The sequence below is a fragment of the Panthera pardus genome, unplaced genomic scaffold (genome assembly GCF_024362965.1).
Source record: "Panthera pardus isolate Hobbes unplaced genomic scaffold, ASM2436296v1 HiC_scaffold_16, whole genome shotgun sequence".
NCBI lineage: Eukaryota > Metazoa > Chordata > Mammalia > Carnivora > Felidae > Panthera > Panthera pardus.
The window spans coordinates 25,417,305-25,440,138 of record NW_026526721.1 but is presented as its reverse complement, the minus strand read 5'-3'; the positions used below and the strand labels follow the sequence as shown (position 1 = coordinate 25,440,138).

Genomic DNA, 22,834 nt, shown 5'->3' with positions numbered 1-22,834 from the left:
GTCCCCGATTATCTGGCCACACCTTTTTATATGACATTGTTTTCTGTTTCTCTGTTCCCCCCAAGATAGTGACTTTTGGTACAACATATGAGTATCCGAACTTCCCTAAACCTCCACCTACACAGAGGCCCTAATTCTCTTCAATACCCCAATAAGAATCATTCCTTTCAGATGTAGCCCCATCTTGTTTCTTGTTTGGTAGGGCCAGTCTACAATCCCTTAACCTTATTCTTTCTTCTATTACTTGTGATTTTATAGACGTGTGTGTGTGTGTGTGTGTGTATTAAGTAGGTGTAGATTTTATCTTCCCAAATAAATCAGTAGATTTTGTGTGGAAAGCTAAATAGAAGTTTGCACATACTCTGGAAATGATCCAAGAGATTAAAGCAGTGAAGCAAATTCATTTATTCCACATTTTTGGCCTTCTAATGGGTGATTCAGCTGTGTCTAAGTAAGTTTTTCACATGTTAAAAACATCCACTGTAAGATCAGAAAAAAAAAAAAAAACATTTGTAATAGTTGCATTTTTTGGATATGTCTGATTACTTTTTGGAAACTTAAAAAAATATTAGCTTAAAATAAATGGATGGTGCGATTAAATGCAGGTAAAAAATGATCCAATAAAAGAATGGAAGTTTCATTTAATTTCCTTTTTATTTTGATACAGGGGTGATCTGTAGACTTGCACTTGTTTGCTGTTTAATTATCTTGAGAGGAATGTGTAATCAATTTAGTCCAGGTCTGTGACATGAGCCTAAAGTACATATTTGTTATGAGTGGGGAAAATATTAAGGATATGCTCAAGATGAATTGGAAATTGGAAATGCATTTAGATAGAAAATCAGGAAGACTACTGAGATTCTGAAAATAGCAAGGTGGAACTAGATAATTTACAGCAGTCTACTTCAAAAAATAACATACTGTGCAAAATAGTTTATTTTACTTCTTTTCTTAATTTTGCCAAAACTTTAAGAATACAATATATGCTTTAACATAGCATTCCTTTAAATAAGAAGAGTATGATAAAGATAATAATCACAAAGGAAAGATTGTAAAATCTCTGTGAAAGATTAACTGTTCACAATGAAAAAGTTACTTTGTATGGTACAGATTATTTTTTTGTCTTCACCCTTAATCCTCAGCATTTCGATGGCTTAGGTAAGAATAAAGCCTTTTAGAAATCTTTTTTGTCAAACTCTCAATTCCCATGCTCTTTAGAGTGGAATGGGAAAACCACATGGCTTTCATGTTGGTTTAGGAAACACTCTACTGCAGAAAACTTCGTATCCATTCTGTGAACCTCGGGGCCAGGGCATACACCCCCGGACGATTAGGCCGTGCGCATTGGTATCCAAATGATGTCACACCAGCCAGGAACCACCTGTTGTTTTCTTGGCACATCAATGGTCCTCCTGAATCCCCCTAAAGGGTAAATTGCAAAAGAAAATTGTAGATGTGTTTTCTTTTTTTTTTTTTTTTTACTTTTAAAAAAAATTTTTTTTAACGTTTATTTTTTGAGACAGAGAGAGACAGCGCATGAACGGGGGAGGGGCAGAGAGAGAGGGAGACACAGAATCGGAAGCAGGCTCCAGGCTCAGAGCCATCAGCCCAGAGCCCTACACGGGGCTAGAACTCACGGAGCGCGAGATCGTGACCTGAGCTGAAGTTGGACGCTTAACCAACTGAGCCACCCAGGCGCCCCGTAGATGTGTTTTCAATTGATATATAAGATTATTTTTTAGCAAATCAATTCAAAACTACATGTCAAAAATATGCTTTAATTGAAAGTCATCTGTATACATCTTCACCAGCACTCTCTGTCAAGAAAGAGAACCTTTTGCTGCTTGGTAAGGACCCAGAGAAACTATGAGAACTAAAACATAATTTATATGTAATTCTTCATGATGTACTTTCATAGCAAGTTTCCTTACTTTCATTATGGCATTTTAATAGGGACTAAGAAAATCTCCAAGGCACAACTATGAGGAGCATCCTAACCAAAATATATATTAAAATCTGATCATTTAGTAAAGGAGGTATGATGATTTCATTCATGTAGAATTTAAACGAAGCAGATGAACATGGGAGGAAAATGAGAGAGGGGCAAACCATAAAACAGACTTACTACAGAGAACAAACTGAGGGTAGCTGGAGGGGAGGTGGGCTGGAGGGGAGGTGGATGGGTTAAAGGGGTGATGGGTATTAAGGAAAGCACTTGTGATGAGCACTGGGTGTTAGATGTAAGTGATGAATCACTAAATTCTACTCCTGAAACTGATATTACACTATATGTTAATGAACTGGAATTTAAATAAAAACATGAAACAACAACAAAAAAATAAAACCAAAAAGAAGTATGTTCTAAGTATTAGGGGTGACTTTGCAGAAAAGGCACTTATTACACACATTGTGTGTTTACAGAAACTAAAACTCACACATGAAGTTGATTTTAGTTCTTTCGGGTAGCATTAACTTTTGGGCATTAGACACCATCCGAATTGAAAAAAATCTTAACATTTCAACTGAAATTGGCCTGTCTATGATATAACCTGTAGTGATAGGCACACATATTTTCGTAAGAGATTTTAACTGATGAGTTGTTTTTAATTTTTGAAAATCTTAATTATAGCAGTTTCTAATAGAGTTAATTACATATATTTGATTTGCACATGAATATTTGTGTGTAATGCAAAAGAACATGATACAAACACATAGTGCCATTATTTAATGATGGAATTGACAAATATCTCTCTTATACTAATTGTGTAATACTTTTAATCTTTTCTTATATTTAATATTTTCTTATATGAAGGAATTAAAGCCTTCTGTACTTTGGTTGCAATCATTGGTACAATAGTTCATCCCAAGTTTGTCTTAAACATTTTCCTGAGAGACTTTTTGCCTGAATCTTTATTGTCTTTGGGATCATATTTAAGGGGAAAAATGCAGTATGTGGTGTAGAAAAGCACCTTTTCTTGCTTGGGTACAGAGGAACATAAACTGTACTGGCAAACACAGGTTACCTCTTTTCTAGATGTAACAAATGTGTTCAAACTGTTGGAAGGCCGGGACTGGGGGTTTTATTTCTGTACCCTAAGCCCTTAGTTTATAATATGGGTCCAGAAATAATTATGGAACGATTAAGGATAAATACAGGCTCCAAGTTATATGTAACTTAGAAATTATTAAAAAATAAACTTTAACAGTCTGGATATTTTTTAAAGGAGTCATTTAGTTTTCTTCATATTTTCTAATATATCTTAATTTTGAAAAAGACAATAGAATCTAGACCTTGATTCCATGAACACGGATTTTAAATCTCCCAACATGTCAGTTGGAGGTTATTTCCAATGAAGATATTTCCTTCTTCTACTGAGAGATAAGTATGTACTTAAAAAATATGAGTGACTGTCCAGAAAATAAAGCGTTAACCTAAAATTTATGTTTCTATACCAGTGGTTTTAGTATGCTAAAACACGCATTGCTGGGCCCCAGTTTCGAGTTGCTGATTCAGCAGGTCTGTGCTGGGGCCTGAGAATTGGCACCTAGAGCAGGCTCTCAGGTGATTCTGATCTGCTGGATTGGAAGCTGTGCTTTGAAAACCCCTGGTATATGGGGTTCAGTGGGTTAAGCGGCCAACTTTGGCTCAGGTCATGATCTCATGGTTCACGAGTTTGAGCCCCATGCCGGGCTCTGTGATGACAGCTCAGAGCCTGGAGCCTGCTTCAGATTCTGTGCCCCCCTCTCTCTCTGCCCCTCCCCAGCTCGTGCTCTCTCTCTCTTAAAAAATATACATTAAAAAGAAAAAGAAAACCACTGGTACAGAATAAGGCTCTACATAGCAAAATGAGTTTGCTCTTTGTGTCATTCACTTAGTTTTATATAGAGAGGACCTCTACATCCACTTGTGGTGCCTTAAAATCCAGACATCTGCCCCCAAAACACAGCCCTTGGTAAGCCAGAAGATATTTGAGAATATATGGAGGACTAATAAGGCAAATTCTTTGCAACTATAGGGGGAAAATAATGCTACGTAGAGCTTATTCTAGTGATATATCAGTAATGGCATATTCATAATTTTAGTGTATTCTCATTGTTAAAAAAACTTAATGTTTACTATTTATTTTTTGAGAGAAAGACAGAGTGTGAGTGGGGGAGGGGCAGAGAGAGAGGGAGACACAGACTCAGAAGCAGGCTCTAGGCTCTGAGCTGTCAGCACAGAGCCCCATGCGAGACTCGAACCCACAGACCACAAGATCATGACCTGAGCCAAAGTCAGATGCTTAACTGACTGAGCCACCCAGGTGCCCTACTGTGTTCTTATTTAGTTAATCCTCTTGTATAACATAGTATTAAAGTTGAACAAAGAAAATCATGTGACCCTCTAGACTACTGATTACTCAATCACGATACCATGTTACACAAGACATTTCCCTGTGTGGGAGCTTCCTTACTTGCTAATGAACAACATACTTAGACTCCCTAGAAATCAGAGCCAAATATAAGATTTCAGAGATTTGGCATGAGTTACTGACTTAATGTAACACTAATATCAGTAGCATCGGCAGCCCTATTTTCTACCCGGTGCATGAGGCTCCTGCCACACAGCCCCCATTAACTGTAATTGACGCTGTACAGCTGATTTCCCTCCTGAACGATAATTCTATAAATCTCCCTCTAAGTGGCAATATATCTTACCTTTGCACACTTTTCATTTTAAAACGAATAAGATCCAGAGATAAATTTTAAACAAGAAGAAAGCTATCCTATCTGGCTTGAATTTGCGAGTGTTCATGCAAGCAGAATAAATGTAAAACCAAGCTGAAAGTTTAACGTGATTTGAGACACAGACTTAACTATATAGATACATATAAGATATATATAAAGATATATATAAAGATAAAGAAGATATATATAAAGATTCATCTGCTTAAGTGTATGTGAAAAAAGTCTTGTATCAAGTCGAATTATGGGTGACATATGTGTGTTAATATCTGTAACAAGTTGTTTACACTTTAACAAAGTGAAAAATTTTCTCATGGTATAAATTACAATGTTTGCATTTGTATATTATTCATTTCCTCAATACTGCTATCAGGTTTAATCTAATTCAGTAAATGTTAATGCATCAATCTTATTAATTTTCAAATACAAAAAAAATGCCAGAAACTTTATTTACAAAGTCTTATAATGAAAATTGTTAATATTTTTGAGTGCTTACTTAAATGCCTTATATGTGTTACCTCATTTTTAAACCTCTAAATAAAACTTAAGTGACTTGCCCAAAGTCTCACCCATAAGTATTAAGGCAAGGGTGAAAAATAAGTGTAATCTGAGCACAGAATCTACGATCTTCGTGACTACTTCATGCTGCACCTAAAAATTAATAATTGTTCTAAAATCTCACATAATTTACTTTTTATTTGTTGAGTGCATGTGGATTGCATGGTGCTAACAGATAGCTACATTATTTCTAGGTGGTAAGATGTTTTTGCCCTCAACGAGGGTAGCTTGTGGGTAGAAGTTTCTCTGATGGTCACACAAGTCAAAAGCTATGGATACTTCAAATATATTGCCGTGTTGGCATTCAGTGAGTTCATGTTATTACATCTCTAAAATGGCATGTAAATGATAAGATGAAAATTCTACCATAGGTGTTCCAGATCCAGAGTTATGCCAGGCTGTTCAGTAAGTTCTATTTTTTAACCTTCCTACAAGTGGTTAGCTGCAAACTGGCTCTAGCCAGTTTATCCAGGTTGGTTCTTGTGCAGAAATTATTTCTTGCCACTGGAGGGGCGTCTGGGTGGCTCAGTCGGTTAAGCATCCGAATTTTCATTTCACTCAGGTTATGATCTCTCCGTTTGTGAGTTTGAGCCCCATGTTGGGCTCCACACTGATACTGTGGAGCCTGCTTGTGATTCTCTCTCCCTCTCTCTCTGCCCCTCCCCTGCTCATGCTCTCTGTCTCTCAAAATAAATAAACCTAAAAAATTTGATTGTTACAAAAAAAAATTATTTTTTGTCATTGGACCTTTGGCCCATATTCAAAAACAAAAGTTGAAAATTAGAAGCCATTAGGTGATATTGGCCTTCAGATTTACTTTTTGTTTGTTTTAAGTTTGTATAGGGTTTTAAAGAATTAGAATTTGATTTAGCTAAGATGTATACTCTTCAGGTCAACAGTGGGCCCAGCACTACATATTTGACCTATCTCACATGTTCAAATTTTATGCCTCGTCTCTAAAGACTCTATCCGATTTTAATACTTGTTTAAAAATTAGTTTTATTTGTAATGCTCACATCCACCCAGAAGTTCTATGCTAGTAGGCCACAAATAAAAAACAAAAAGTCACAGTTTCGTAAAAGAAGAAATGACGATTTTTTTATTCCCTAATCATTGTGAAGCAATCAAATGATTACATAGCAATGCTTTCTGGAAAGGTAGGATGAGCAGTTTTACATATTTACCTGACAAGAATCTATTCCTCCTTCTTCGTAGCCTGCACATACCATATTTTCTGTAATGTTATATTCTGGCATCTGTTGCTGGCATTTCTCGTTTGATAGAAGAGGAACATTAGCTTCTTGTAATATGTTTGCAGTAGGACCTGTTCAAAATGGTAATGCAGCCAGGCAGTCAGAAGTGATCGACATGCATCACTGAATGAGCCACCATCAGTCTTATTTATTCCAACAGTTCACTCTCATTATCGAGTACTGTGTGTATATATAATGGAACTAAATGCTAAACCTCAGTATTTTAAAGCACATAATAAAGCCCATCTGTGGATCTTGCCAAATGGATAACAGTAAAGTACTTCTTTAGTGCCCAAGGGCTAGCAGGAATGGTGGATTGGACTAGACAGTCTTTAGGCATTTTCAGTATTTGTAAACGGTTACAGTATTGCTCATGGGGAAAAAAAGCCCACCAACACAAAACGTTTCATTTACAGAAATTAGCAACAACTCAGAAATCCAGGAGGCTTTTCATTTGGCACCTGAAGAGGTGCTCCCTCATAATGGCATTCAGCAACTTGGTGATGCTATGTGAATGAGCAGGTGCACACCGAGCAAAAGACAAAGCTCAAATGAGCTGTGCCCTGGTCTAAGGGCAATCAGCTTGTCATCCATGTGCAGGTGAAGAGAAAGGAGGCATTTTGTAACAGAGTGTATTTCCATGCTTTTTATAAAATGACTCATCTATTGCAAGCATGGATCTCTGTTTACTGAAATACTACTCCCAAGAGGGATGTGAAACAAGCAGGTGTCTGTCTAGTGCCTCAGAAAAGGCACATGGTAAGCACTTTCTACTAATTAGCAATTCTATTTGGTTCCTCAAGAAATGCAGAAGGTTGATGATAACTTAGTGCATATGACAGCTAAATGTATGTGACTTCATATGTTGCAGTAAATGTTGCTGCAAAAATGTATGTGATTTCATTTCCAGCTAAGTTTAATCCACACACTAAAAAGACAGGAAACAAGTGTGTGTGTGTGTGTGTGTGTGTGTGTGTGTGTATGACTCAGTGGTGTGTTTAATGTTTAGTAACTGGTTTCAAGAAAAAAATCCCCGATACGTATCATTTGCCTGATGTAAACACTCCAACCATGGCCAATTTCAAGGTACCAGCATGACAGTGAACAGGAGTTGGGAGAAGATATGCACAAATGGCAATTTCCGGCTGGTGCCGGTGACTCCAACAGCATACCACTGGTTGCCTTTGAAGTCTGACAATGGGTTTTGAAAGGTGAAGATGGAGAGGCACCTGGGTGGCTCAGTCGGTTAAGTGTCCGACTCTTGATGTTGGCTCAGGTCATGATCTCATGGTTTATGAACATGGAGCACTGTGTGGTCAAGCCCCGTGTTCTGGGCTCTGCACTAACAGCACAGAGCCTGCTTGGGATTCTCTCTCCTGTTCTCTCATTCCCTACCCTGCCTGCTCTCTCTCTCTCTTTCTTTTAAAAAAATTTTTTTTAAATGTTTATTTATTTTTGAGACAGAGAGAGACAGAGTGTGAGTAGAGGAGGGGCAGAGAGAGAAGGAGACACAGAATCTGAGGCTCCAGGCTCCGAATTGTCAACACAGAGCCTGAGGCAGAACTTGAACTCACAAACCACGAGATCGTGACCTGAGCTGAAGTCGGATGCTTAACTGACTGAGGCGACCCAGGCGTCCCCCTCTCTCTCTCTTTCAAATAAACATTTAAAAAATTAGTAAAAGAGGTGAATATGGAGGAGGAAATTCAGCATCTCAAAGCCATTCATTCATTGAGGATGGACCAGTAGTTTTTATTGTAAACTATTATAAAGTCCAAGGCAATTTTGCTACTTGTCAAGGAACAAAAAATGGTTGGGTCTAGGACAAACTCTTCGGTAAAGAAAAATTTGAGCAGTATTTTTATATTTAATATTTATTTGCCAACGTGAATTGCCATTAGGATAATTAAGAATGCACACAAAAAGATATACATAAAAATATCAGTAAAGTTATTTTAAGTTTACTAATTGCCTTAATTTAGTCAACTAGTATCATTTCATTTCTTCCTAGTAAAGCAATGTTCATGGTTTTCCTAGATGATTAGTGTAATATATTCAAAAGGTGGAGGGGAACTGGGTTTTACACAACTAGGTATCTGGAAATCATAAGGCAAAATTCATAAAATTCATTAAAATTTCCATTACCCAGGAAGTATTTAATTATGACCTGACCATTTATTCCTAAATGAAACTGATCGCAGATGCAGATTTCCCTTGGCTCCATACCACTCTTAGCGACATTTTTTAAGCCAATTAAATGCATATCTTTAGTAACAATAAATAAATGAGTCAAGTTTACTCAGCTCTTAAAAGAAATACCCATTTCCTATGGAATAAAGAGTCTTAAACTTTGTTAGTGGATAATTTGTTTTTGAAGAGTCTACATCATGGTCATAAATGTCTTTTAGTTTGAAGTCTGATAGAGAAAATATCTATCTAGGAATCATTTTTACTCTGTAGCTTTCAAATTTAATAAATCATGGCATTTTTCAAGTGGAGGAAATACAAGAATATACAGTCTTTGACTTCAATATACTTTATGGACAGAAGACATGAGGCATTTCAGCAACATAATGTAATTACAGTGGAGAACCTTTGTCGAAATCATTAGGCAAAGATTTGACTTAGAACATCATCCTTTCTTTTACAAGGAATATGGGAATTTTAACTCTGGATGCTTTGCTTCTGGTATCTGCATCTCTCCACACGATTCTGTGGCTTTTCATCTTGTACAGTTAAGATTTTTAAATATCTTGGCCACGATCTGTTGGGACTCAAGAGGCCTAGTTCTTCCACCAGAGTATATAGTGCCTTTCCTTTTTGCTTAATATTTAATAAGTTGCCAAAATTCTGTTCTAGATGGAATAACTCCTATTCGGAATCCAAAAGCAACATGCCTTGTAGTTACATTTAGAGAGAATAAAGTACTGGAATGTTTAAAAAAATATGTTCAGTTAGTTTTAATATGCATTTTTTCTGTGTTTGGAAAACATCTTATTAAATAATGCTAACAAATCAATTTATAGTCTTCAGTGTAAGATTTATGCCACATCTGAATCTGCTCATCAGTAGAGTGAGTCAGAATGTTGAAAGGGATTCTTTTCTCATTTCTTAGGAAATGTGAGTATGAGGCCTTTATGTGATAAATGAAGATAGTTTTATTGATTTGGAAAATGAAACAGGTAATAATTTGGCTTTTGATCAGACTTTATCTATGTGATTTACAAAAATAAATTTTATAACCTTTGTAATATTCATTTAAATAGATGTATCTTTTCTCTTTATCAGAGTATTTATAATACTTAAATTACATACTAAGTTTGGGGAATGCTTAAACTCTCTTCCAAAAAATATCATAGTTTTATAATATGTTCTACACAACCTGGATTAAAATATATATATATATACAAATACACACCATATGAATATAAACCTGACAGTGCTTTTAAGAGCTATTGCAAAACTTGTTCTAAGAGTTGCAAAAAATATTGAAAATATTCACAAGATAGTGCAATAGCATACTTCTTAGTAGTAACATTTTCTTTTTATTGAGTCTGATAATTTACCTTGATGTATAAGCCTCCCCCAGCCAGCAATGGAACAAATTCTTCCTGGAGGAAAAACGTGATTTTCTTCCAGTAAACAAATAGGTTGTATATAATCTGGAAAAATAGAATAAGAACAGACACACATGCATTTCTAACAGATTTTAAAAATCAATTATTTTCAGCACCTTATCTAAAAAACCTGTATTTTTGTTTTTGTTGCTTGAACATTTTTTAGACATCAATTGCTTGAACATTTTTTAGACATCAATCTTAGGGGAGAGAGGCATCTCCAGGAGGCTCTCTTTGATAATGGACTAGGTATCACTAGTGGTCTTTTGGGATCTTTTTCTACATTGTATCTTAATTGCTCTTTAATAATGTAAACAAGGTCTTAGTTCTAGAGTTGATCATTTATATTTGATTTTAAGTAATCATGCTATTTACAGTGTCAGTTCTGTAAAAATCTTGGTATGGCTCTTCTTTAGGGTCAATTAAGACACTTGGACAAATGTTCTGATTTTCCCCAGTTATCTCCACATTTAAAAAAGCTTTTAGGTGATTGTTTTACAGGGTACTTATGGAAGCATTAGCATTGGTCACTGACTTTTAAAGCCCCTTTCCAACAATTTACAAGCTGCCTGACATTTATTAAGCACCCACTACATGTAAGACCCAGGGCAGACACAAAAATGAGTAAGATATGGTGCTTACCTTCAAGGACAGGGCTACATAATTAATAGTCTGCCTTTAATAAGTGCTCTAATGTGTGTGTAGACCAAATTCCAAAAGAGCAAAGAAATGGTAACACTTTCTCTTCACTGGGGATTGGAAAAGTCTTTGGAGTAAAGGATGGAGTTGAGCAGAACCCTTCGTGTAAAGTTCACTGCCTCAGATGATTTCTAGCATGTTATCTAGGTATTTGGAGGAAGTCTTGCAGCTGCCACTCTACTAATATTGTTAAAACTCCTTTAAAATCTTCATTCTATGGATATTTTAATTTTTACTCACTTTACTCTTAGAATATATGTTCTTCTCTGTTTGTCCTACACTGCCCTTTGTGGTAGATGGACCTGCCTTTCTTTGAGAAATACAGAAGGCATGCATTGTAATGACCTATTTTCTCCCAGCTGCTCCTTTGAGTTTACTATTACAGAGAGCTTGGAATGTTTTATTCTGCTGGCCAACTTTCTAGAAAGTTGGATTTAGACACCTTGATGAAGATAATTGAATATGTTCCACTCCATTCCCCAATTCCATTTAAGTTATAATGATTTCTATAACAAATTATCCAACTTTTATGCACTATTAATTCATTGGTACTAATAATATTTCAAATCTAACTTTGAATGCATTTGGCCAGATAAGATGACTAAAACTGATTTCTTTTACCTGTGTAGTTCACTTTAAAATCCAGATGCATCATGGCGATGTCACTGTCCTTTATTCGTTTATTGTAATGTGGGTTTATGACAATTTGATCTATCAACCGAGTTACTATGTGAGGAGAAGTCAGATTCGATGTCATCTGCAGTCCTAGGATTGCTTTCCACTTAGATGGCTCAACATTTCTCCTGAAGATTGTGAAAAAGACATATAAGGAACTTTCCATCCACCACAGTTACTTTCTACAGATCTTTGTAGTAGGTATTTCAGAACTATGTGTGCCCATCCTAAAATATGCTTGAATTTCTCTGAACCAGTCTTTAAAAACATTCCTTTAACTTTTATTCTTCTGATCAGATCATAGAAAGAACCTCAGTTAGTGCTAATTTCTATCACTTATCTTAAATCATCTCGATCTCTAGCTCGATTGTGGTTCTCAACTTCAGTTTCACAATAGAATCACCTGGAGTATTTTTAAATAACACTGTCGCCTGCTTCCCTTTCTCTATCTCTGATTTTATGAGTCTAGAATGGAGAGAGGGCTTTAAAAATATATATTATTTTTACATTAAATCTCTAAGTTTATCCTAACATATGGCCACGTTTGGGAACCACGCCTTAGATCACATTCCACTGTAGAGATTGCATCTTGGTCCAGGGTTTCTTCAGGCAACCACAACAGCTATGGTAGTAAGGGAAAGGGGTTTCAGGAGGACTCTCCTGTTTAGCGGCTCACTGAATTTACACACAGTTAAAATCAGCAAATAAAAGCTATTGTGATGCTTACAATCTAACCTAAAAATTTGAGTAATTTTCATATGCAACAAAGTTGAAAAATTTTCCATACGTAATGTCCTTTAATAGTGTATTGGTCAAGGCTAACATTTGTGTTATATGCAGATGAAGTTACCGTTTGAAAGTGTGAAGGGACTTCTAAATGTGCTTTTGGCCTGCAACATCTTCACACCAAGAAACTACTAGTGAATAGCTGGAATTAAGCCATTTAAGCCATATTCACAATGAAGTCAAAATTCAGTAACTGCAATTTTAGCAGAGCTAGTGATTTAATTCTTCATAGTTACAAGTGTCTCGTTTAATGTGGCATTTCAACTGTTAGAATCCAAATCACTTACAAATACACAAAGGGCATGAAGTTATTTCAAGTCCGTTTGTTCACCTTTTTACCTGTCTATTCATTATTTTGTTTAAATTAAACAAAGGATCATGTTTGATTAAGTCACAGTCATCAGTAAAGCCAATGAATGCCCAAGCATCCAGGCGACATCCACGGATAACCACACTGCATTAAAATCAGAGATAACTTGCTCACATACTTTATAGCAATAGCCTAACACCCATTTATGGACAACTTATTTTGTGCCAAGGCCAGTGCCCTGTACTTCGCATCAACTCTTTTCATTTTTGCTTCAGTGCTATGGATTTTACAACGAGAACAAACTGGGTACTGACAGTTTACGTGGTGGGGCAGAAACTTGAACTGGGGCTGTCTGACCTCAGAGGTTGCATCTGCACCAGCATACTGGGGTGCCTCCAGTGGTCATGGGTAGGGTTCTGTGGGCAGGGTTGAGAACATGAAGGGAGGGTTGGGAGAGAGATAGGATCTGCCACTGAATTATCTGGGCTCAGGTAGGGAGGATGTGTCTGCTCTTAGGGGCTGGTGATAGCTCCTTACGTGCCCAGATGCCGGGCCAGGAGGGTATTATGGTGCTGTAGAGGCCCTGTTTGCTTGTCAAGAGGGCTTTTTGATTCTTCCTGTCTGGGTCAGAGGAATCATCAGTACTGACTGGACTGGCCAAACTGGACACATTGATGTTTTCAGACATTCTGCCTGCATGCACTCCCACTGTACCCTGGGACTCCCTTGCCCACACTGGCCTACTCAAAGACGGGATAGAATGAAATCTCTTTCCTGGTGTCCTATCTCTAAACTTCTTGCTGTATCACATATTTAAACATGTTTCCTAAAGCTCAGCTGGTCATGGGTGTCTCTTGATTAGTATACCTGTTACGGTTGATGGGTAACAGGTAGCTACTCTTTTTTAAGAATTGTGTTTTTTATTAAACATTTAATATATACCTAATATTTACAAAAATTGATTTTACAATTACCACACCATGTTTCTTACTTTACCTTCAATTATATCTACTTATACGCTTTACATTTTACATTATCATTATATTTTACATAAACAATGTGTAATATTAATATTTCATATCATAAATAATATTAATCACATTAATGGTATCATGTTGAAAAAATAACTATCAAAATCTGCTCAAAAGGCGTATGAGCCCATTACAGAGGTTCAATTTTAAAGTTGCCAGAATGTATTTATTTTCAAAAATGATAGGATTGTCTTCTTAAGTGCTTTCTACATATTTTATCTTCAGCAAAACTTACATGGAAGTTCAGACAGATAATGCAGTTATTCACTATAGGTTTAACTCAATGATAAAATAATGCAGTTCCGTAGCTAACCTCCTCTTTTTTTTTTCTTTTGAGAACGAGAGAGAGGGCACAGGAATGTTTTGAGGAACGTGAGCGAGGGGCAGAGAAACAGACAGAGAGAGAGGGAGAGAGAGAGACAAGAGGGGCTCACCCAAAGCAGGGTGGGAGCTCACCTGATGCAGGACTCAAACTCATGAACCATGAGATCATGACCTGAGGCAAAGTCAGATGCTTAACTGACAAAGCCACCTAGATGCCCCTAACCTCGCAAATTCTTGTCTTTTATAAGTACTATACTCCTTCTGAGAACACTAAATATTAGTTACTGATATGATTAGAGCTTGCAGGCAGCACAAAGCTTAGTAATCACCATTTTGTCTTGTTATTTTAAGGTTTGAAGTAGAAAACCAATCCATGATGCGTGAACTGTGAAAATTAAACATACATGCTTCAAGCTACTGGTCTAATTAAATACAAGTTACAGCAATATTAATCTGACACATTCTTAACGATTTCTGAAGTTGTTATAGCACTACACGGAAAATAGCCTTTTTTTCATGTTTTTATTTCTCCTGTATCTATAGACCGTACTATAGGAAGGAGATACCCCTCCAACTTATCATTTGCATTTCTCCCTCAAGTCTTACTCCACATGGCTTTTCATGTCTATATGCTTAGCTTCCCCACCACAAGCCCACATCAGCACAAGCACCATTAGAACAACTACATCCTATTGCAATCTTAGTGCCTTCTCTCAGAAGAAAGGCTTGAGAATACAGAAGTTATAGCCAATGGTACTCAATTTTATGTATCACCTGAAGAATTTTGCTAAAAATCTTGAATCCTAATTTCCACTTCCAGAGACTCTAATTTGGAAAGTTGGAGGGGGACTCAAGAATCTGCCCTTTGTTATTACTGTTGGGATAGTGAGCAATACAGAATCCTCCCTGGCTTTTCCATTCACCCAAAGCTAAGACAGAGAAAGAAAGGCCTCAGAAAAATCAGTGTAGATGAGGAAGGGGTACTTATTATGTTTTAAAAACATATTTGTCTCAAAATATCTGCATTCTAGTGAAACAAGAAAAAGCTATAGGACAGGAGACAGGTGCGGATGGAACAGGAAATAGCCCATTGGATAGGCAAGTCCCAATCTGGCACAGACTAAAGAGGGCAGAAGTGAGTACCTTAAGGTAGGGAACGTTGGTTGAATTTCTGCTGCATTTCGCCTGTGCCTGCCTTGTTCAAGCAAAATATGTTTCTTAGTAGCAAAAGAAAGAAAGGCACAGGTTTGGGGGCAACAGAAAGGCATGCATTCTTGACTTCTATAACCTCAAAGACTAGCACACTTCCTGGTGCACAGTAGGTGCTCCTTCGATGCTGCACCAGATGGGAGGACTAGCACTATGCCCACTCTAGGTTGCCATGTGCTGGTGTATAAATAAATTCCCTACTCAGAGTATGGGACGTTCATTGTGGTAAAGGGTAAATATGGTAAGACAGTTATGATAGAGCAAGATGATATGCCGAAAGGAAGAAAAATCAGTGGGAACCTGGAACTCTGAATTGCAATATTTTTCCGTTCTACCATTAGCAAAGATGGTACTTTAGTCAAGTCCACCCATGGCCAACCCCAATGTTTACCCCCAGCACAGCATTGTAGGTCTCTATTATTATTCTCCACTGAATGGAAAAAAGATTCCCATGAGGATACCCAATTCCATTTTTTAAGGCAAGGAAAAAGTAGAATGCCTCTGAAATATGGTGCTGTCAGAGAGTAAGAAAGTCTTCAAGGAATAGAGCCCAAAGGTCCATCGACTGATGAAGGGGTAAAGAAGACGTGGTAGATATATATACAATGGAATATTTCTTAGCCACCGAAAAGAATGAAATGTGATCTAGATGGCATAATGCTAAGTGAAGTAAGTCAGTCAGAGAAAGACAAATACCATGTGATTTCACCCATATGTGGAATTTAAGAAACAAAACAGATGAGCATAGTGGGGGAAAAAGAGAGGCAAAACAGAAAACAGACTCAACCATAGAGAACAACCTGAGGGTGGATGGAGGGTAGGTGGATGGGGTATGGGCTAAATGGGTGATGGGCATTAAGGAAGGCACTTGTTGTGATGAGCACTGGGTGTTGTATGTAAGTGATGAATCACTGAATTATACTCCTGAAACCAATATTACACTGTTTGTTAAATAACTGGAATATAAATAAAAACTTGAAAAAAAGAATGTTTTCAAGAATATCAGGGGTAATTTTAAAAGAAAAGAGGAGCTAGATTAAATGGGATAATGCTGGTCAGTTTTAGTACTTTAAGTATCATATGGTATCACAGTAATATTGAATAATGAATTATTTCAATAAGGAATGAAATAAATGTATTTGGTCATCTCTAAAGAGCTAAATTAAAGAATGGGAGATTGGCAAGAGGCCTCTCTATGGATAATTTCATTATTGATGTATGTCAATTTAATAGCTGTGATCCAGAGTATAAATCTATATATACCTGTCCACCCAAGAGGCTGAGTAGTGGTTGCTTCTGGAAGCAGGGATGGTGATTGGGAAGGGGGAATAAGAGAATTCTGCATGTGATGGAAAGTTTCATGTCTTGATAGGAGTGTGGGTTACACAGGCATATGCCTTTTCAAAATTCATCAAATTGTGCACTTAAGATTATGCAGTTGCTCTCTGTCAGTGGGAAAAAACAAATATTAAACTCTAGGTGGTGAGTTTGCTTAACAGCGGCAGGGTTAGCAATTCTCAAACTACTTGTGTTCTAAGCTTGAACAAATCCATAAATATTTTGTGGATGGTAGGAACAGGTTTCTCATTATTGGAGATGAGCTAGAATGGATCTTGCGGCAATCTATTTTCATTGGAGCTGCCACTTTGAGTTCATATTTATAGGTATATGGCTGTATCTATTGAGAGGGTCTAGGAGCTCGACACACCAGCAGTCGCAAGGAGCACACAAGATCTTGATTTGTAAAATGTAGAAGAAACTAAAATTACCTAAACAGAACTGGGGTTTCTTAGAAAGTTTGATTTGAGGACTAGGCGGGGGGGAAGAAGCACAAAATGAACCTGGAACATCTTATTTTGCAGAAAGTAAAGAAATTCTCAAAGAATGGACATACATCAAGACCAACGCGGGGGCAAGCTTAAAGGGTTTCACCAAATATGAGGACTTTCTATAAAATAACTTGCTGTAATAAAAAATATCAAAGACAAGAAAGACATAAAGATAGCAAGCCTGGCAGAAAGTCTATTCCAGATTGAAAAAGATGAAAGAGGGGCGCCTGGGTGGTGCAGTCGGTTGAGCATCCTACTTCAGCCAGGTCACGATCTCGCGGTCCATGAGTTCGAGCCCCGCGTCAGGCTCTGGGCTGATGGCTCGGAGCCTGGAGCCTGTTTCCGATTCTGTGTCTCCCTCTCTCTCTGCCCCTCCCCCGTTCATACTCTGTCTCTCTCTGTCCCAAAAATAAATAAAAAAAAACGTTGAAAAAAAAATTTAAAAAAAAGAAAAAGATGAAAGAGTTGTAGTAACTAAATGCAGTGCATTATCCTGGATTGGTTCTTGGGTGGCAAACAGACAAACAAACCAAGAAGGCTATAAAGGGCATATTTAGGACAGTAGACAAAAATGAACACATATTATAGATTAGATAGTGGTATTGCATTAATGTTAAATGTCCATGACTTTCTGTGATTATGTAGGAAAATATCCGTGTTCTTAGTAAACATACAGAGTAAAGGGGCACAGTGTCTAATCCACTATAAAGAGATTCAGAAAATAAATATTTCTCCAGATTGGAGAGAATGAAAGAATATTTCTCCAGATTGGAGAGAAAGATAAGAAAGTTTTCATAGCGTAAAATGTAAGCAATTGACGAATCTCAGTGAAGGTACATAAGAGTTCTCTGTGCTAGTATTTGCAATTTTTGTTTGTGTTTGAAATTATAGCACTATAAAAAGTTTAGAAAATAAATATGCTGAATGTCTCCTGGGCAAGAATCAGACTCTGGACCTTTTCTGCACAGGAACAGCAGGACAATAAAATTTTTATTGCACATTTATGTAATTCACAGTACGCAAAAGTATTGCATCATCTTACTTTTGTCCTGATAATCACTCTAGGGGGTGGGCATCCTTAAGAACCCCCTGTGGGTGAGGATACCTAAACAGAGATACCAAGTCACATGAAGTCAGTCGCGTAAGTAGGATCAAAATTCTATCCTCTGGTTTAAAGTCAACCTTCCTTTTAAGGCACAGTAAAGTTGGTCCATACTCTCCAAATCTCTGTTTTAAGGTTGGAAAAGAAGACAAATCAGTGACAGAGAAAAAGAACAGGCATAAGGAAGCTTAATGACATCCAGGAACACTGTGGCTGATGGATGGGAATAGGAGTGTGGACTGTGGTAGACAGAGAAGAGCTCTGTCCAATTAAACCATTTAACCACCTGCAGATTAAAACGCCTGGACCAGGTTTACACTTTTTGGGAAAGAAGAAATACTACAACTGAATGGGTAAGGAGAGCAAAATGCAAGGGTGGTGAGGATGAGTTTGAATTCATCACAATTCTATTACAGTTTACACTTGTTTGCTTGTGTTCCAATTGAAGCTGTGTGAAAAGACATTTTATGTCCTATATAACTAAACATGTGTTTATAGTAGACCAAACTGCTTTTCTATTTCGTTTGAATATTTGTGGTTTAAAAAGCTATGATATTGGTATCATTGACCTACAACAAGTACATCTGTAAGGCAGATAAATGAAAGATGCCACTAATATTACTGTAAGCCTGGTTGACATTTAGAAAGCATATGTTCTGCAAGAACATCAAACGGACTAATTTACCAAATCCAAGGTTAATGTGGGAGGTTGCTAACTTAATAAGACCCATCTTTGTGCAATAGAAAACAATGAATCTGTAGGTAAAGATACCTTTCGCTTGTAAATTGGGATATAGGTTACCCACCTGTTGCATCTGAAGGTATAGGTTATGTACAGGTAAAAGTTAAAGTCATGTTTAGCAGGGGATGGGAAAATATTGACTGCTATGGACATTTTTTTGTGGTGTGGCTGAAAAAAGATTAAAATATTATTATCAAGAGGCAGCAGAGTCACGAAGGTGCAGTTTAGCTATGGGACAGGCTGTAGTTTACTCATCTAGATACAGGGTGTGATGCATAGAATAGAGAGCTTGGATGTAGATGGGCAGTAACTTGGGTAGTCCTTTTGGAGCCCAGGTGATTAGTCCAGCTCTGGCTATGGGTCCTTATTTCAGATTCCTCGGGTCCTGAGTTCAAGTTTGCCCTCATGCTGGTCCAATGGGATCAATCCTTTAATACTCTACTCCCCGTCCCCGTCTCCCAAACAACGATCATAACCTTCTGCATATGACAATTTGTCTCCATCCATCAAAGAACTTTCACTATCTGGGTTGGTAGGGAGTTAGTCTTTTGATCTGATTATAGCTATATCTTACATTCCTGAGCACACATGCTTCATTTCTCAGAGATTCTGGACACTGGCCACAGAGGCTTATTCTAATCCTCACAACTCAGGCCATTCTCTGGAGGTTCCTTTTACTCAATTAAGGACAGTAAATTACCTTAGGATCAGGGCTTATGAATCTTCTATGAGGAAGCTACCTTTTACTTGGGCCTAATTCAGAAGTGTCAGAATGAGACTACCTAAGAAGGTGCCTTCTTTCAGGCAGAAGCAGAGAATTAACACGTTCTTGGGCCCAAGAATAGTTCTTTTCTCCTCCTTTTCTCCCCGTCCCTCCACTCTCTCTGTTTTTTCCCTGTGGCACTGCTTTGGGAATGGCTGCTTCTAGAAGGAGAAGACAGATCCTAGAATTCAACATGTATTTTGTCATACTACATAACAAAAAAAGAGTTAGATATGGTTGATATTGTTTCTAAGATTCAGTTATGGGTAGCATCAAACTAGATGTGACTTGAGAAGGAAATATTTTTATTCTAAGTCACAACAAAGTCCTTACGCATGAATTTCTAGAACACAGTTTATTAGTCACTTAAGGGCTATTTGAACGTGCTTTTTTTTTTTTTTGATACTGACAATTTCTGACGCTATTGGCCTGATTGAACGATAACCAGCACAATTTATGCATTAAATACGAATTTCATGCCTTTAAAAGTGCTTACCTTGTGTAGGTATGAATTTCAATTTTCATGTATGTAGGAAACATAATGCTTGATGCAAGTATCTAATGAAGAATTGATTTTTAATTTAGCGTTCTCTATGTTTATATATGATTTTAATGGGAAAAATGGTACTATATAATGTCAGAATGGCAGGAACATTTCCCCGAGGGGATGATTTTGTGAGGCTGCAGGAAATGGCATGCAGAGTGTCTGCTGTGGTCATCTCATCTGGGAGAAGCCACTGTGATGTCACACTCACCCATACACACAGTGGGCGGCCGACACCAGCCAGTCGTCGCTGACGAGAGATGCACCACAGAGCAGTTGGCCGTTGTAATAAAGGGCGACGACCCAGGGCCAGGCTCCTTCTTTGGCATTATTTCCTCCAACAATCTTTGGGCTGACTCGTGGAGTCACTAGTTTTTTCCCACATGCTATTAAAATAAATGAAGAAATAAAATAAATGAAGACATAAAATAAGTGAATTAAAATAAATCTATTTTATTTTGGTGGATTTCCTTTGCTTACGAAAATTTAGTGGATCACTACAAAATAGTGATATACCAACTCCATTCGGAATTTTAAACGGAAGGCATGAAGGAAGAAAACGTGACAAAATACTTACGTTTTTGGTTACATTGTAACTGAATCAGTGAATCCTGTAAACACTGTTTACTGTAATAGAAGAACAATTATATTTCAGAAAGTGTGCACCTAACATTTTAAAACAAAGTATAGTGTATCTATTTTAATCTTATTATCTTATTTTTTTAGTAGAATTAACCTTCAGATGTAAGTAGGTTATATGAAATGTGGGGACGCTGACATGCACAGCAGGAAAATCCTCAGTTTAAAGTCAAATAGAACGGAGTTTGAGCCCTTAACTCTCTACCACTTACATTTAGTGATTTTGGATAAGTTGTTTAGTGTCCCTGGGATTCAGTTTTGTCATCCATAAAATGGGAGCAATAGTAGTTACTTTGTTGGAGTTTTGTGAGAAGTTAAATAAACTGGAGTTATTGTGCCATATACACAATGAACATTCAATAAATGATAGTTATCGTTAGTTTGCTTGAACCAACCTTGGATATCATCATTCTATAATACAGAACATGTCTCAGTATTGCTAATCAGGCAACTATAAATGCCTTGCATTGTGTGTGAGGCTGTGTACCTCATTCAGAAAATTCACTGATTGATGAATCACAGGCCCTGCTTTCAAGGGAGATAAACATATAAACAGCAAAATATAAGACAAAGTATAGGCATAAATAATTTAAAAACTCACTACCTGTTTAAATACTTGGATACCAACTTTTTTCAAAGCCAAGAATTCTATATTAAACAAAAATTTAAACAAAGGAAGAGTTAAAAAATGTGTTATACTTATTGACCACTAGAGATCAGTATAATACAAGGAATTAAAGTACTTTCCCACACTGTTTCCTGATTCTGCCAGGGCAGATACTGGTCACATTGAAACAAGCACATACACACATATATAACTTTAATAATTTCTATTTATATATTTAGCTACATATGTTGTGCATATTACTTAGGTGTTTGAAATTTCAGGTAAAAACAAAACAAAAACACAAAGCAAGACCCAAGATTCGTATGCGATCACAAGTACAATCAAAGCAATTCAGTGTTTCTGGAACATACATGATAAGGCTTATTTGAAACCACGTGCATTCATACTGTCCAATCGACATATCACTTAGAATATAAGTTAACTTCAATTGAAATAAAAGAAAATATACTTACATTTTATTAATAAGCAATGTGGATGTGATGTGGGAAACCAAGGCAGAAGGAAATGGTAGATAAAATAAATTTCCTTATAACCTGCAGCCTATTGACAAATGCTTGAGGCAGGGGAGGACAATATTTCTCCAGGAACTCCGTAATGTCTTAATGTTAATGCTTTGCTAGAGACTGACAATAGCTAGGCCTCCATATAAAAGTCCTTCTGGAAACTCCTTATTGCCTTTACTTCCCCTAGCTCCAAAGTATATAATCAGTCACCCTTCACAATCCTGGGGAAGCTCTTCCTGCCCATGGGTCCTGTCCCCATCCTTTTATAAAATTACTGTTTTGCCCCAAAGACGTCTTAAGAATTTTTTCTTGGTTGTGGGCTCCGAACCACACCCCCTCCCCAAATCCACAACCACATCACATGCATGTATATCTATCTAAATATGGGTATATCAATATATAGTCATAATGAACTCCCCTTCTATTATATACTCATCGTTGGGAGAAAAGCAGTTTCTAGAATGCTTTCCAGCATACTTTCAAGTTCATCCAAACTCTTTCTATATCTATAGTACTCATCAGTGAAAATCCATATTCAAAATGGTTCAGCATTCTTAGATATTAAAGATGCCTAATACTCTGTGGTATGGACAAAACTGATGAAATTCTTTTTAGCAAGCATAGAAAAGCTTAATAAACTTTTAAAACAAAAAGTAACTGTTAAATTAACCAGAAAATGGACCTGAACTTTGCCCCTCATTCTCCATGCATTTCAGCCAGTCAAACTTTTCATGCATAAACACACACATGCAGTTTCTCAGTGTAGAGGAATAAATTCCTTAGTCTCTGGTCAGAATGAGCAGTGACTCCACACTTTGCCCAGGTATATTTAGAGAGATTGGAGGGAAACAGAATTATTGTCCCGGCCTTTGGTCCTGGAATCAGAGCTAGGTCAGC

General features: G+C 37.1%; 1 protein-coding gene across 1 annotated transcript in view; it reads right to left on the bottom strand.

The window, feature by feature from the left end:
- Positions 1 to 624: 624 nt before the first annotated feature.
- TMPRSS15 (transmembrane serine protease 15) overlaps positions 625 to 22,834 on the bottom strand; it is a 121,189-nt gene continuing 98,979 nt past the window's right edge. The window contains exons 21-26 of the mRNA XM_019467770.2: positions 20,745 to 20,794; positions 20,379 to 20,553; positions 11,474 to 11,655; positions 10,103 to 10,198; positions 6,468 to 6,607; positions 625 to 1,422 (exon numbers count right to left, since the gene is read on the bottom strand). Of these exons, the coding sequence (XP_019323315.2) occupies positions 1,267 to 1,422; positions 6,468 to 6,607; positions 10,103 to 10,198; positions 11,474 to 11,655; positions 20,379 to 20,553; positions 20,745 to 20,794 (799 nt within the window). The 3' untranslated portion in view covers positions 625 to 1,266. The remainder of the gene's footprint in view (positions 1,423 to 6,467; positions 6,608 to 10,102; positions 10,199 to 11,473; positions 11,656 to 20,378; positions 20,554 to 20,744; positions 20,795 to 22,834) is intronic.